Here is a 15,515-nt window from a genome sequence, read left to right as displayed (position 1 = left end):
TGAAACCTGAGGTTGAAGAGCTACCTACTAGGTGGGAGGATTCTGGATTCCACAGGACTTTACTTTTGTTTAAACTCAGAGCATTTCCTTTAGTTCAAACAGGCAGCGTTTCTCATACTCAGTGGCAAACACACCATAGTACACACACACACACACACACACACACACTACACACACACATGGAAATACACATTTGCATGCATTTCATCCCAGGGGTGATTAGTTCCATCCCTGATTCAATCTGGGTAATTTTTCTTTTCTTCTCATCGTAATGCATGGAAATTGAGTTCTTCGGGTGTCTTTGACAAGAGTATACACCCTATTATTTTTTTTCTTACTTTTTTGGAATGCTGTTGCCAATTCGATTGATGTGGTGGTAGCAGGTTTCACCCAATCATTGCATGAAAGCACAGATATGCCATCCACAGACTACTTAGAACTTTGTTATAGAATATATTTTTTCCTTTTAAAATAAAGCCTGTCTTCAAGTTTCTTTCTTCTTCCTTTTTTCTTCACTGTGAGGAAAGAATGTACTATGTTTCCATGAAGTGGAACTTCCATTTTGCTTCCCGTAGTCTATTTGTCATCTTCCCCTCTCTCCTGTCACACCACCTCCAGCTTGTCATGTGGCACAGTCCTTTTCTGAGCTCATGCACTTCTCAGCTCACCCTGACAATGGCAGTCATGAACACATGAGCCAACCACTTCTAGCCTGTTGTCTTTTCCTTCAAAGCATAAGGAGGACATCTCATTTCCTGCCTCTCAGATTTTGTCAGCAGATAGAGCTTTACTGTAGTTTGCAGTTGCATGAGATGTGTTGCCCTCTATCCAGGGTGCAATGTGGCTTGATATCACCCATGGACTGACCCCTAAGAACAATTTACCTATATAACTTTTCTGGAGGGGTGTGACCCTGGCAGCCTACGGAGATCCTGGGAATATCTTCCAGAGGGCCCTGGAACAAGGATATCTGCCTAGGTGTGAGACAGACAACCTCCCACCCTCCATGTACCTCGTGGGTCAGGGCATGGAAATCTCACAGGCACCCTGCCCCACGCAGAAGAGGAGGGGGCTAGCCTTAGAGGGTGTGGACAGTTCCCTGGCTCCTGGGGGGGGCTTCAAACTTATTGCAGACGGAAACCCCTTCTTCCTCATTTTCAGTCCAGCCAACACACTTGGTGACTAGAGAAACTTTACTTCCTGTTTTGATTTATATATTACATTTTTTCTTTTCATGTTACACAAGATGTGTATTTAAACAACCAGATCCTAGATTTGAAGAAGAACATATCTGGAATTTGTTCTGTTCTTTTAATTGTCACTTATCCTGTGTGAGGACAGATTTGTTCTGTGTGTAACAGCTACATTTAAAAAGTTATAAAATTGTCCTTAGCGTTATAATGATATATTTTTAAAAATAAAATTTTCTAATTGAACAATGTATGCAAGAGTTATTCCCTTTTATTTTTTTCCTGCTCCCAACAAGCCTAAAGGATCATTATATTTTTTGTATTGTTGTTGTTAAAGTCCCGGAATATAGAGATAAACGGTGAGTGAGCAGCCCCTGGTGGAGAAAGGGAGTCTTTTCACAGAACCAGTGTTTTCCCTCACCTGTCTTCTTTGGAAATCACTCAGCACCAGTGACCCAATGGTCACTGGAAATCAATAATCATTGTTCATTCAGTACAAACAAACAAGCAAGCAAACAAAAATTATCAATATGTCTGTACAGCTACACCCGATAATTTATGTACAATAAAGGAATGAGGAACAGGAAAGTGAAGAATAGAGAAAGGGATGCTGGACCAGTAGAAGTGATGGAACCATACTGCAATTTTCTACGTGAGAAGTCTGCTTGGTCTGTAGGAACAGAGTTCTGGGGTAAAGCAGTGAGTATGTTCTTAGTAGACACTCCTGTCTGCTTCTGGAACACATCAACTGAATCTTTGTCCTCCATTTCCAGTTCTGCAGATGTGTCTGTTTCACTAATTGGTCCCAGTCAAAGTGGAATCTCATCTGTGTCATGGACAAACTCTGCCTTTCACCAAAGGCTTCCACTCATTCACTAAGTAGTGTGCACCTCTTCACTGTCAACTGCCCCCCAGGACCATCCTACCTGCCACCTTCAAATTCTGCCATAGTGGAGCCTGAAGGCTCTCCAGCTGCAACTTCACCAAAAAGGTCCAGAGTGTGCATCAAACTAGCGAGTCGGCAGCTCCCGATGCCACAGGTGGAGGAGGCAGCAGAACCTTACTCGGTGTTTTTATCACCATCCCTCCAGCAACAGCAGCAGCAGCAGCAACCACAACTACTATTTCTAATTGTGGTAATAATAATGATCACACTTAGAATAATGATGAATAACAGTAGTTATAATTGCTGACATGTTTAGTTTATATATTTATTATTTGTAATGTTCTATAATTTACTTTTAGTAATATACATATTAATTGTGTCATAAATATCAGGACCTCAAAACACCCCACCTAATGAGTGATTCTCACCTATGAACCTATGGCTGCCCACCTGCTAGTGCGGGTCCTCTCACCACTCCACCCTCAGAGCTTCGATCTGTCTGGTCAATCTTTTGGTACGATGAAGTAGTTGAAGCAGTCATATGGTCTGATTGTGGTCTTGGCAAATAGCTTGAATTGTTAGAAATCAAAGACTGACTTTAAGACGTACTCAGCTGTTTGGCTAAATTGTAGCAGGAGAAAATGTCTTCTCAGCAGATATACCTTTGTGTGTCTTGCTTTCAGAGTAAAAGGTTGTTTCAGGCACAGTAGTTTGAGTTAATCTGTATTGAAAATCATCAACAGCCTACAAATACTGAAAGGGGACAAAAATAATTTGCAGACATATTGTGTCTATTATAAGTGCTTTCAAATCTCTCCTATAAGAAATGAAAAATACAATGTTAGGCCTTGATTTCTTAAACCAGCCTTCAGCCATTTCCCCAAATTATTCTAAATGTTTCCAAGACATTTCAGAAGCATTCTCTGGTGGGGATTATTTCCAATTGTGAAGAGTACTAGAAGGATGAGAATCAAAAGGAATCTTTCTTCTATTGCAGAAGAGTCAGTCTCCACGATTTCAAAGTCGTAGGGAAGCTGCTTGAGTTGTGAGGTCCATGGAGGTGCATGGTCTTTGGAGTCAGACAAAGTTGATCCTGAGTTTCAGTCCAGCCGCTTAGTAGGCCCTAACGACTCCCGCGGTGCTGTCACAAGCAGTGCTGCCTTTGGGAGCCCCTAACCTCCTGCTTTTTCTCCCTTCAGTGTGGGAAAGGGGTTTGGTCAGCCAGTGGTGTCAGCAGCCCCACCCCATACCCATTATCTACACCTAATCTGGTGGCAGAGAGGCCACAGAGTACAGCGACTGGAACTGGGTGTCAGGGTGAGAGGCAGCCGGGCCCCAGGTTGAGTCAAGTGCATGGAATCCTGATTGTCAGCAATCAGGGATCTTTCTGCTTTGGGGAGGGAAGTATTTGTTCCACGCGTCTCACTGAATAAGGCACAGAGCCTAATCTGTCCCAACTGGGAGTTTAACCAAGCTAGATGGGGGCCGAGGGCCCTGGCCCAGTCTGACACCCACCTCCTCTCCCACCTTCTACTAAGTGGGAAGACTAGGAGAATCTGAAAGCAGAGGTGCTGCAGCGCCACTAGCTCCAAGACTTCAGATAAACAGGGATAGGGCATTCTGGCAGGTCAAGGCGGACAGAATACTTGAGCTCAGGAGTTGGAGAACTGACTACTAACTTGTAGCCCCAGCTACTTGGGAGGCTAAGGTGGAAGGATCGCTTGAGCTCAGGAGATCGAGACAAGCCTGGGCAACATGGTGAAACCTTAACTCTACAAAAAATACAAAAATCAGCTGGGCATGGTGGCATGTGCCTGTCGTCCCAGCTACTCAGGAGGCTGAGGTGGGAAGATTGCTTGAGCCCGGGAGGCTGCAGTGAGTCATGATTGCACCACTGCACCAGCGTGGGCAATAGAGTGAGACCCTGTCTCAAAACAAAAACAAAAACCAGAGGTAGGGCTGGGGAGTCCATGGCCACTGAGCCTGAGCCAGCAGGGCCCAGAGGAACTGAGTTCCCAGCCCTGTCGCTGCCAAGGACCCTTCTTCCCTGAGCTTGAAGGGATTGAGAAGGAGAGACAGATGGACAGCCAGCGGCCCCCTTGCCAGTGATGCAGACTCCAGGAGATGGGGGCAGAGTTATAGATTAGAAGAAGAGGCCAGCCCCTCTTCCACGTTCCACCACCGCCCACAACATCCTCCTGGGACCCCAGCCTGCATGCCCCTATAAGATGCTTTTGTATTGGTTCAGTGTATGTATCATGCAAAGGCCTAACTGAAAACACGTGAATGAAGTGTACAGTCTCCTCTTCCCAGCTGAGGGGCCCCTTCCCACGGTGGCGTTAGCAGTGGGGTACAGTGTGGTACGGGATGAGGGTCTTTCTTGCTTTAAAGGTGTCTAAATGTACTTCTTCTTAATTAGCTAATAAGATGTCTTATACAAGCAGAACCAGGTAAGGGAAAGAGCAAGTGCATTTCAAGTCGCAGCTCACCCCTTAGTTAGCTGTAATACCCGCAGCAGGCGGCCCCACCTCAATGAGCCAGTCTCCCTTTCAAAAAAATAAAAAATAAAAATAAAAAAACTAATAATGAGGGGGCGGGGCATGGAGCTTTATCCAATCAGGGGCTCTAGAATGGAAACCATCCAATCAGGAGTGAAGCCGGAGAGCAGGGGCGGCTTCCGGGATTTGGCGGGGGCCTTTGTCGGCTCCAGTTAGAGGTCGGGTCTCCTCACCACCGCCCTGAGTCTTTCGTTCTGGAAGGCCCAGGCGGCTTCACGTTCTGAGAAAAAACAGCCTCTGTTGTTCTGTGACCTGCAGGCACCGGGAGATCCGTAGCTAAGACGCCAGAGCATCCCGGAAGCTGGGAAATGGTGAGTGTGCGGGGTCGGGGGTCCCCAGAGCCGGGAAAGGGGTGGTCGGAAGCGGCGAGAACCCGCTATAGGGTCACCCGGGCCTCCCCGCAGTCAGCTCCGGGGTCTGGTCCCCGAGTCCCAGCGGGCGCAGCTCGGCCCTCGGTCTCCTCCGCTGCAAGATGGCGGCCAGGCCGGCAGCCGGGACCCCTCGCGTCCTGTCCCGTCCAGTCCCGACCCCGCAGAGCGACCTCGGCCCTGGCCAGAGCCCTCTCTGGGCGGCTCCGCGCCGCAGCCCCGCGTCTCTCCCAGATTGTGCGGTGAGGACGGGAGCGTCTCAGGGGAGACCCAGGTTCGGTGTGTGGTTCGTGTGTGGGGAGAAACTGTGCCCCGTGGGGTCCTCAGTCACTCCTTTCTCCTATTAAGAATTAAAGGGAGTCACTGTTAAAACGTTGAAGAATTTGAGCAAATAGCGATTTGTGACGTGGGAAACCTGCAGTCCTGGTTTGTGGTTCGGAGGTCCCCACAGGGGCTTGAAGGAAATGTTTTTTATAAGGTGCGTGAGTAAGCGGACCAAATTAAATAACCGATGGGTTACAGTTCTGTAGTTGCCTTATTTAGACTATGCAGGTGGAGGTGAATTTTGTGGTTCGTTAAGTCTGAATTTCGTTTTCCCCTAAAGTTGTAATTTACAAGAAATGCATGTGAGTTTGGTTTTGGTTTTTCTCCCTAGAAACCTGGGGCACTATAACCACTTCCGTATAATCGCCTGCTCGTTAATCATCTTAACACTGCCCAGGGGAACTGGTTTTCCCCTGCGGTTTCCTAACATGTGTGGCACGCAGAGTCTCAAATCCACCACTGTGTTCTCCCAGTCTAACTGGGCTTGCAGTAAAATATTAAATTTCCAGTTCCTTCCCGACATTTCCAAAGGCTAACTTCCCCTCTCCAATTCACAACATTATTAACTACTGGTCATTTACTGTACATTTCAGACAGAGTATTTTATTCATTAATTATGATTTCACAGAGCAGTAGATGACACTTTTTTAAAGATTTGTGTTATTTTAGTATACATTTCACGTGAGAGGAAAGCAGAGAATAAAAAAGTCCCTGACACTCCACTGCAAAAAAATCTTTGTGCCTCTTTTTCATTCATCTTCCCTAGGCACAGATACGTTATCATAAAGAATGTCTTTTGACTTGAGGTTTTGCACAGGGCCCTGTATAGCCACCCTCTATCCAATCTTTTCCTGTGCCTGAATTTCAGAACTGTCTGGGATGACTCAAGATGCCCACAGTGGCCATGTCTCTTGAAATGTTTAGTGACTGTCAGCCCCAGGTCACCTCCTGTTAGAGGACAGCCCAAGGTATGGAAGTGTACCCCCCCAGGGGAGCAGCTAGATGCCCTGGGGCTGAGAGAAATCTCCTGGGACACCCTTAACCTAAAAACATAACCCTTTGGGACATAAGAATTTTATTTCTTCAAAGCTAGTTTTCATCCCTTGGAGACACATTGCTGGTCAGCCAATTGTTTGCTGGTATTGAGAGTAAACAGTCACAAATGATTCCTGCCCCCGGATTCATTCGGATTTGTGAAGGGAGAAAACTCCCAAAGGACCAAAAAACAAAACCCCACCCCAGTGAGGTGGTGCAAACTCGGCTGCAGTGTCCATGGGGGCACAGTGCAGGATCTCCTGTGAGGATGGTCCCTGAGCATTGGGGTAGGAGAATGTCCCAGATGATACCGTGACCTGACTTGACGCTTGAGCCAGGTATGTCTTGTGTTTCAATCAGCATTACCACTCCCTGAGTTTGCTGCCTTAGAAAGATTTGTTCATTTATTTCTACTTCAGTTTTTCAATTAGTGTAAATTTCATCAGTAGAGCTTGAAAGATAAAAAACATTTCCAAGGCCGTGAAAGGTGGATTTCAGAAAATTAAAATATCAAGTCATATAATTCATTGTTAAAATTCTTATTATCTTTTTTTCAGCTGAGTGAGTGTAGTAAGTTTCTCAGGTTTGTTCTTTTTTTGAGAGTAATTTAAAACAATTTCAGGGCTCACCTTTTGGAAGTGCTGCCAGGGAAAAGAAATGGAGAAAATCTTTCTTTCATTATTGGCTGTAGAAAGTGAATACATTTTCACAACAATGTGTGGTAGATTAATTGGTGAATTACATAGTTTCATCAAAACATCAGTTTCTTTTTTTTGTAGGGTGAAGAAGTTATGACAGTGGATATCTTTGTTTTTATCCTCTTGTTTGGTTGATGAGTTTATTTTTTATTTTTTGCTTTTTGGAGACAGGATCTCCCCTCTGTCACCCAGACTGAAGTGCAGTGGTGTGATTACAGCTCACTCAACCTCCTGGGCTCAAGTGATTCTCCCACCTCAGCCTTCCTAGTTCCTAGTAGCTGGGACTTACAGGGGTGCTCCACCATGCCTGGCTATTTTGTTTTTTCTTTTTGTAGAGATGTGGGTCTCACTGTGTTGCCCCCAGAGTGGTCTCAAACTCCTGGGCTCAAGCGATCCTCCTGCCTTGGCCTCCCAAAGTGCTGGGATAACAGACATGAGCCACCATGCCTGGCCTTGGATGTGCGGCTTTAATGCCGAACTTAGCACCTACTAGAATTGTTTATATATATTTACTAAATGATCTGTTATCATGGAAATAAGTAAGTGGCCTATTTATTGTCTGAAAGGGATAGATACTTTTGTATTTTCTGTTGAGGTATAAATTATAAAGACGTTTCAGTTTCCTTTATTCTATAAACGCTGTTTGAGTAGTTTTGCTTTCTTCAAACACTGGGCATTTTCTCATTGAATACTAATTGAATAACCCTGATTGGGAAGCAGAAGCCTGAGCTCAGTGAGTGCAAACTAACCCAGTCTTGAGCCTGCAAGAAGAGGTCACTGAAGCCCAGTTAGTTCTTCCAGGGGAGTTTCCCCTGCACATGTCCCAGCCTGCTCACCCCAATCATGGAAGAAGCCCTTTATACTGAGAAGCTACAGAGCCCTGGAAAGCTGAAAGCTGAAAATCCACAGAAAGAGGCAGTTAGGGTTGGGAGGCTCTTTCTGAGGATAGAAATTGTTGTCCTGGTTTTGGTTTTTCTCCCTGGAAACCCAGGACACTACAACAACTTCCATATAATTGCCTACTCATTAATCATTTTAACACTGCCCTTGACAACTAGTTTTTCCCCTGTGTTTTCCTAACATGTGGCATGCAGAGTCTCAAATCTCTGCCACACTGTATTCCCCCAGACTAACTTGAGGCTTGCAGTAAAATATTAAGTTTCCAGTTTCTTCCCCACATTTTATTTGATTTTGTCAAATAAAACCAATTCAGGTTTAGGTAAGAAGTTCCTTAATTCTAAAGGAGTATTGCAACAGGGGGAAAGCACCAGCTGTAAGATCTTTGTGGATCTCAAAGGTTAGGCAGACAAAGACTTTCTTTCACAGGGAGGAACAAACAAGCTCAGAAGGTAGGAGGGGAAGGGCAGGATTAAGATGCCAATATCAGATTCTAGATCAGAGAATGTTTCACTCTGATGTCAGCCTGTTCTTAGGAGGGGCTTAGGGAGGGGTTGAATGTTGACCAGGCTGTGGGTGTGTCAAAGTCCAGCAACTTGGAGAAAAATATAAAGTTTGGTTAAGTAGTTTATTCTGAACACTGAAGACAGAACTGTTCAGCTGAGTCAGAAGGGGAATTTGGAGAGTCTGTGGCTTTGTGATGACTAAATCGGGGAGCATCATCGAAGTCATAATAGGGTGGTTTTTTGAGTAAGCTGTTCTTGGAGAACACAAAAGATGGGGGACTTCTTTAATCACAGCTATTTACCAGCTTACTATTCCTATCTTTTCCCACTGCTTTTTTTTGTCCTATATGTATTTATCTCATTTGGCTGTTCTGAACTGTATCCTTATGATAACCTGATAAACATAAGTAAAGTGATTTGCCGAGTTATTTGAATGATCTTTGAAATGATTGAACTTAAGGATAGGGTTATGGGTGCCCTTGCTTTACAGGCAGTAGCTTGGAAGTATAGATAGTGCTCCAGGCATTGTGACTGGCATCTGAAGTGGGGGCAGTGTTGTGGGACAGAGCCCAGAACTTGTGGGGCCTGTGCTGACTCTGCATGGTGTCAGAATTAAGTTGTTGGCACCCAGTTGACGTTGGAGGATTGGTTGGTGTTCAGCAAACTCTACACATTTGGTGTCAGAAGACAGACCTCACAGAGGCCTGGGTTGGAGAGAGACTCCCAAGTGTCTGGGGGAAGGGAGGCTCTGTTCTGCACACAGGTTGCCCCACTGTGCATTGTCCTTTGATTCCAGGTCTCCTGCTAGAGTGAGAGGGACTGAAGACTGAGAGGAAAGGTGTTCTGAGAAGAGACCCCCTCCCCCACCCAGCTGCTACTACATGATTCCCACCCACTCCTGAACATACCAACTAGGCATTGACATGTCCCCGTCCCTCCCGGGAGAAGGCTTGACCGTCAGGAATTACATCCACAGCACCTTTGCTTCCAGTTTCCTGCCAAAAACCCACTCAAGTGCCTGAGGACTCCTGGCTTGTTATAATCCTAGACACGGAATCCGTAACAGCGGCCTGGTTTCTCCATCAAACTAGGCTTGTGGACCATCCAGTCATAATCTCATCTGCCTGCATGGACCCAGGAATATGTCAGAGCATAGCCCCACCTGGGCCAGTATCTGTAGCACAAACCAGTCCTTCCACCAACTTGGTACTACCCCCTGCTCATGGTTCGATAGCACCTTCCTCTCTTCTGCCTTTTACTTCCCCACAAGCCCCTTCTTTATGTGTACCCAGTGTTCCCAAGGTCACCCCACAGGTGCCTGAATCCAGCACCTGTTGGAACTCAGATGTCCATGAGCTCAAGACCATGGCCCTAGACTTGGCTGTTGTAAGAGCAAATACAAATTAGAAATACATACAAGACTTAATCCTTCTTGAAAATAAGGAAAGAAATTTTTCTCTTTTTTTCTTAAAGCATTTATTTTAGAAAACTTTCATATGTAAATTATTTTTCTGTTTTACAATTTGTCTAAATCACTCTAACAGCTAAATAGGTCATTTGTCAGTCTTTTTGACTCAGTACTGCCTTTCTCTAAATGTAAATAGCAAAGAAGATAGAGCCGTATCCCACAGTTTCTCTAGGAGAGCAGGCATCTGGCTCCAAGTTGCAAATCTGCCTGTCACGAAGACATGAAGTTTATTTTTCCTTTGACTGTAGCCAATTAAAAAACACAGATGGCCTCCCAATTCCCAGGTGAATTTAGAATGAACTCTATCTGACGAATGGTGCTGTCAGGTCTTCTATTGAGGACTAATTATGGTGACTTTTCACCAGTGGGTGTTTTTCTAATCTCTTAGCAGGTTGCCTATCATGTCCTTTACATTCTGGGCTAATTATGTCACAAAAGAGTTTTCTTTCTTTTCTACCACTATGAATAGTTTTTCTGGGGTTGGAGATGATTTTATGATTTTCTTCTTCATTATATTTTTCAAACATTGCCCAGAATTACCATACAGAATATAAACGTGTAAGGTGCCTGTAAGACTTCACTCCAGAGGGTCCTTTCCCTCTTTGATTTCTGTTCACAACCCACAATTGTGCAGCACAGTGCCCATTGCTCCCAAAATCTGCAGGCAGAATGGTCTCTCTGCTTACTTGGGATCTTCAGTCCCTTCTAGAACCATTTGACTAGATTTCTACAAAAATAAGTTCACAGGGCATCAGTCAGTTAGCCATTCCAGCTCTGTCTTTCCATGCCCCTGGCATCTTCAGACCTGAAACTGATTCAGAGACCATGGGGGCTGGAAACCAACCAGGCCCACACACATGCATTGAGTAGGCCTGAGAATCTCAACATTCCCCTCATCCTCTTGCCCAAATGCCCATGAATGTGCAGAAGGCTCATGCCACTTCCCTGCCCCTCCAACACCTAAATCTGCAGCTGTGAATTCTGAACCCAGGTCCTGGGGTTCTCCAGGATGTGTGAGAGCAGCCTTCCTGAGGGGCTGTCTCCTCTAGTTTTCTTCACAGCAACACCCGAGAATGCAGAGCCAGGTTGATCCCACCTGGAATCTGCACATAAAGGCTGGTCGCCACCTGGGATCCACGAGACAGGGCCAGACTTTGGACTCAGGATATATAGAAAATCCAGGGGACATTTTCTGCATTGTGAGAGATCAACATGGACTTTGTAAAGCCCTGCTTTTGGAGTGAGGCCTTCAGAGTTTTCAAGACCTTGTCCAGTGAACTACGGCAGTTTTGTGAAGGGTTCCTTTTTATAAACAGAATTTCGTGGCAGAATCTGTAAGTGTAAAGCAGCACCTTAGCAGAGGGAGGGAGCCATGAGTGAAGCTGCGCCTACCTGTGAGCTGTGTTACTGGAGTAGGGTAATCTTGTTCTTTCTTGTACCTAAGAGTTAGCTGATCAGGTATAGGTAATAACATATCTGGATCCTGGATCTGTGGCCCTACGATGACAACTCAATTTTCTATTCTGGTTCCACAAGGACAACTTGAGTCTTTCCTACCTGAATCACTATTGGGTTTTCATCACACAGTTACAGGGACTATCTCACCAGCACCTAGGGGTTCTTGAGACACTTGGTTATATCCTGTGCAGAAGGGGACAGGCTGACAACGGGCTAATCTTGCTTCTGTCTCAGAGGGAGAGGAATGAGTCATCAGGGTTTGTTTCTCTTTTAACAGAAGGAATCTCCTTGTTTGGTATCCAAGTGGGAGTTGCTCCAGTTTTCTAATGTGTGGGTGAAATACAAGGAGGAGGCCTGGAGACTCATACTGATAGGTAAACCAATTGCTTCCATCTCATATGGCCACTAGGAAAACAGATGCAGCAGCCGTAGTCCCTACCATCCAGGAACTTTCAGTCTAGGGCAGATGGATAATGGTTGAATTCAACATCATGTGGTCAGGAGCAAGAACAGAGGTGTACAGGGAGCTTGGGCTTGGTTTGGGACACTGCCCTTATGTTGACGTTGTGAGTTCTGATGTCACCACCTGAAGGGCCACCCATGGACAAAAGAGTTGTTATTATAATGATTATTTATATTGCTTTTTTCTTGTTAAAGATAGTTACGTAGCTACTAATATAATTTTCCTAGAAAGCCCTATGCCTTTTTGTTAAATTGCTTGTTGTTGCATGTTACAAAATAGAATGAAGCTTAAACTATTAAAACAAGGCAAACCATGGGAGTCAAGTTCTTGTTGGTCAGGCTTAAGAAAGACAACTGAAAATAAAGCAGCAATGTAGAGACGAGAAATCTAGCCCAGCCCCTGCCCCAGTCCTGCCCAAATCCACCCTCTTCTGAGCCTGGTCGAGGTCTGTCCCTACCCTGGAGCCTCCCCTCATAGAACTGACTAGAGGAGATCAGACTTCAGGGTGACTGCTGCTGCCATCTTTTCAAAGGTGGTGCTCACAATTTCCCCAAATCCAAAAGCAGGTAAATGGGAGTAAAGGACTCACTGTTCCAAGATTATTTGAAAATTAAATTTTTTTCTTATTGAAACCAGTACCTCTAGAAACATTCCACCTGGCAACCTCTTTTTCATTTCTGCAGATCCAGTAGTTGCTCTACAAGTTGTAACAAAGTCAGTGTAAAGATAAAAAGAGAATAATGAGAAATTCTGTTTCTTCTTTTTTTTTTTTTGAGACCGAATCTCACTCTGTTGCCCAGGCTGGAATAGTGTCGCAATCTCGGCTTACACAACCTCTGCCTTCCCGGTTCAGGTGATTCTCTGCCTTAGCCTCCCGAGTAACTGGGATTACAGGTGTGCCACCAAGCCCAGCTGATTTTTGTATTTTTAGTAGAGACAGGGTTTCACAATGTTGACCAGGCTGGTCTTGAACTCCTGACCTCAAGTGATCCACCCACCTTGGCCTCACAGAGTGCTGGGATTACAGGCAGGAGCCACCACGCCCAGTGGAAAAAATTCTTCTGAACTAAACTTGACCCCTTCCTTTCTGTATCCCTCCCATCTGTCTATAGTTAGCTTTTATAGTGAAAGGGAAACAAGAAGAAATAGAAAGCCTGGGCCATTATCTAAATCCTGCTGGGAATTATGGGATATTCAGGACCCACATCCCAGAGGTTTATGTGGCTTAACTCACACCATGTGATGTTCCCAGCACAGTGCATACTGTGAGCACATAGTACAAGCTCAATAAACACTGCTTTAATGCATGTATTCATGCTGTTTTCCAAATGCTGACTTAGACATAACTGTCTTCTCCAGTCTCTGTATCTGTAGACTTTAAACGGCTGACAAAGAATGTGATCTTTCAGGACAGTGATTGGTGGTCCTTGCTGTGAACGAAAAGTTTTTTTTGTTGTTGTTGTTTTGTTTTTGTCTTTGTTTTTTTAAGATGGAGTCTCGCTCTGTCACCCAGGCTGGAGTGCAGTGGTGCGATCTTGGCTCACTGCAAGCTCCGCCTCCTGGGTTCACCCCATTCTCCTGCCTCAGCCTCCCGAGTAGCTGGAACTACAGGCGCCCACTACCATGCCCGGCTAATTTTTTGTATTTTTAGTAGAGATGGGGTTTCACTGTGTTAGCCAGGATGGTCTCGATCTCCTGACCTTGTGATCCACCCGTCTCGGCCTTCCAAAGTGCTGAGATTACAGGCGTGAGCCACCGCGCCCGGCCCAAAAAGTATTTTTGTTGTGATTAGAGTATTGGGTGTAAGGGACTCTGTGCTGTGTCAGCTTCCTCTAGCTGAGTGCTATTGATAATGGGTCTAGGAGGAGCAACATCAGCATTGACGGGACTTGTTAAAGAAGCCAGTTCGTGGAAACTTGTCAAACCTGCAGAATCACATTACTTAGAAGGGGCTCAGAATACCAAATAATATGTATGCATATTGAACCTTGAGAGGAATGCTTAGCTAAGTGATTCTCAGCCCGGGCTTCTAAGTAGGGTCACATGGCCAGTTTGAAGAACTATGGTCACCTGTATCTTCCCCCACAGATTGTTTTTTATGATTATATTATGCTTTACTTTTCCCCTCCACCCATATCACAGCAATGATTATGGGCCTGTCTGTGCGTCAGCACTGATACCAACTTGTCTTATTACAGATAATGCTAACTTCATTTACTTGGTTCAGGTTCCCTCTGCCAGAATCCTTCACTATAATCATTTTTCTCTTTGTCTTTAATGAGTATCTAGGAGGGAGGACTGACTGAGTGTGTGTATAAACCATCACATTTAATCCAGAGACTCCCATTTCTTTTTGGTTTCCCTGTGTTTGTAGCTTTCTTTGCAGAGTGAAGGCTCTCACATTTGTTGACAGGAGATAACAGCTTTTAAGACTGGAAGTTCTGAAACAGGTCTCAGTATTGTAGGTTTCCATTTTATTTCATCTCATGTCACAAGTATATGCTTATTTATTCTTTATATTTTCAGAGAAAGAATAAAAGTTAACATATAACAAATATATATCTATTGTCTTAAAATTCTGAGATATGTAATAGCACATATAATAAATACAACAAAAACTTGAAAAAAAATACCAGACTCAGAAACGAGCTTTTACTTTATTTCATTGTATGTATTAGTCTTTATAAAGTTTTGTTAAAACACACAAAAAAGGCATCATCCACAGAGTTTTATAGTTTTTATACAATTTAAAACATTTTTAAATTTTATTTACACAGAAATATTCTCTTACTTTTAATGTGTATATAGTTACCATTTCTCTCTGTGTGTGTGTGTGTGCGCGCGCGCGCGTGAGCACATGCACATAAGATGAAAGCATTATTTGGTCACTATTGTGTGGCTGGTTTCTTGTTTTCATTATTCAGTTACGAAATCTTCTCTGAACATTGTTAAGGTTGTCTCTGTATATTGACCGGTAGGTCCCTTTGAGATAAATTCTAAATCAGATAAACTGAGGCAAAATACAAACTTTACTATGTAGCAAATATTTGGAAAATAATTTTTATATAAGAGGAAGAATATTTTTCTCATAGATTATTATTTTTTATTATTATACTTTAAGTTCTAGGGTACATGTGCACAATGTGCAGGTTTGTTACATATATATACATGTGCCATGTTGGTGTGCTGCACCCACTAACTCGTCATTTACATTAGGCATATCTCCTAATGCTATCCTTCCCCCCTCCCTACTCCCCACAATAGGCCCCAGTGTGTGATGTTTCCCTTCCTGTGTCCAAGTGATCTCATTGTTGAATGCCCACCTATGAGTGAGAACATGCAGTGTTTGGTTTTCTGTTCTTGCGATAGTTTGCTGAGAATGATGGTTTCCAGCTACATCCATGTCTCTGCAAAGGACACGAACTCATCCTTTTTTATGGCTGCATAGTATTCCATGGTGTGTACATGCCACATTTTCTTAATCCAGTCTGTCACTGATGGACGTTTGGGTTGATTCCAAGTCTTTGCTATTGTGAATAGTGCCGCAATAAACATACGTGTGCATGTGTCTTTATAGCAGCATGATTTATAATCCTTTGGGTATATCCCCAGTAATGGGATGGCTGGGTCAAATGGTATTTCTAGTTCTAGATCCTTGAGGAAT

General features: G+C 44.3%; 1 protein-coding gene across 3 annotated transcripts in view; it reads left to right on the top strand.

The window, feature by feature from the left end:
* The first annotated feature begins 4,735 nt into the window (after window positions 1-4,735).
* Window positions 4,736-15,515, top strand: part of ZNF267 (zinc finger protein 267) — a 42,599-nt gene continuing 31,819 nt past the window's right edge. Inside the window, exons 1-3 of one of the 3 annotated variants that reach the window (XM_017862752.1) lie at window positions 4,760-4,945; window positions 9,259-9,668; window positions 11,666-11,762. Coding sequence is in view for 1 of the 3 variants with exons in the window: in XM_017862750.1 (XP_017718239.1) it covers window positions 4,943-4,945 (3 nt within the window). In the remaining 2 variants the exon portion in view is untranslated. Of the gene's footprint in view, window positions 4,946-9,258; window positions 9,669-11,665; window positions 11,763-15,515 lie in introns of all 3 variants that reach the window. The other 2 variants (XM_017862753.1, XM_017862750.1) reach the window with 2 other exon arrangements.

The sequence above is a fragment of the Rhinopithecus bieti genome, unplaced genomic scaffold (genome assembly GCF_001698545.2).
Source record: "Rhinopithecus bieti isolate Rb0 unplaced genomic scaffold, ASM169854v2 scaffold_66233, whole genome shotgun sequence".
In the NCBI taxonomy this organism is placed as follows: Eukaryota; Metazoa; Chordata; class Mammalia; order Primates; family Cercopithecidae; genus Rhinopithecus; species Rhinopithecus bieti.
This window is presented reverse-complemented; position numbering and strand designations above follow the sequence as displayed.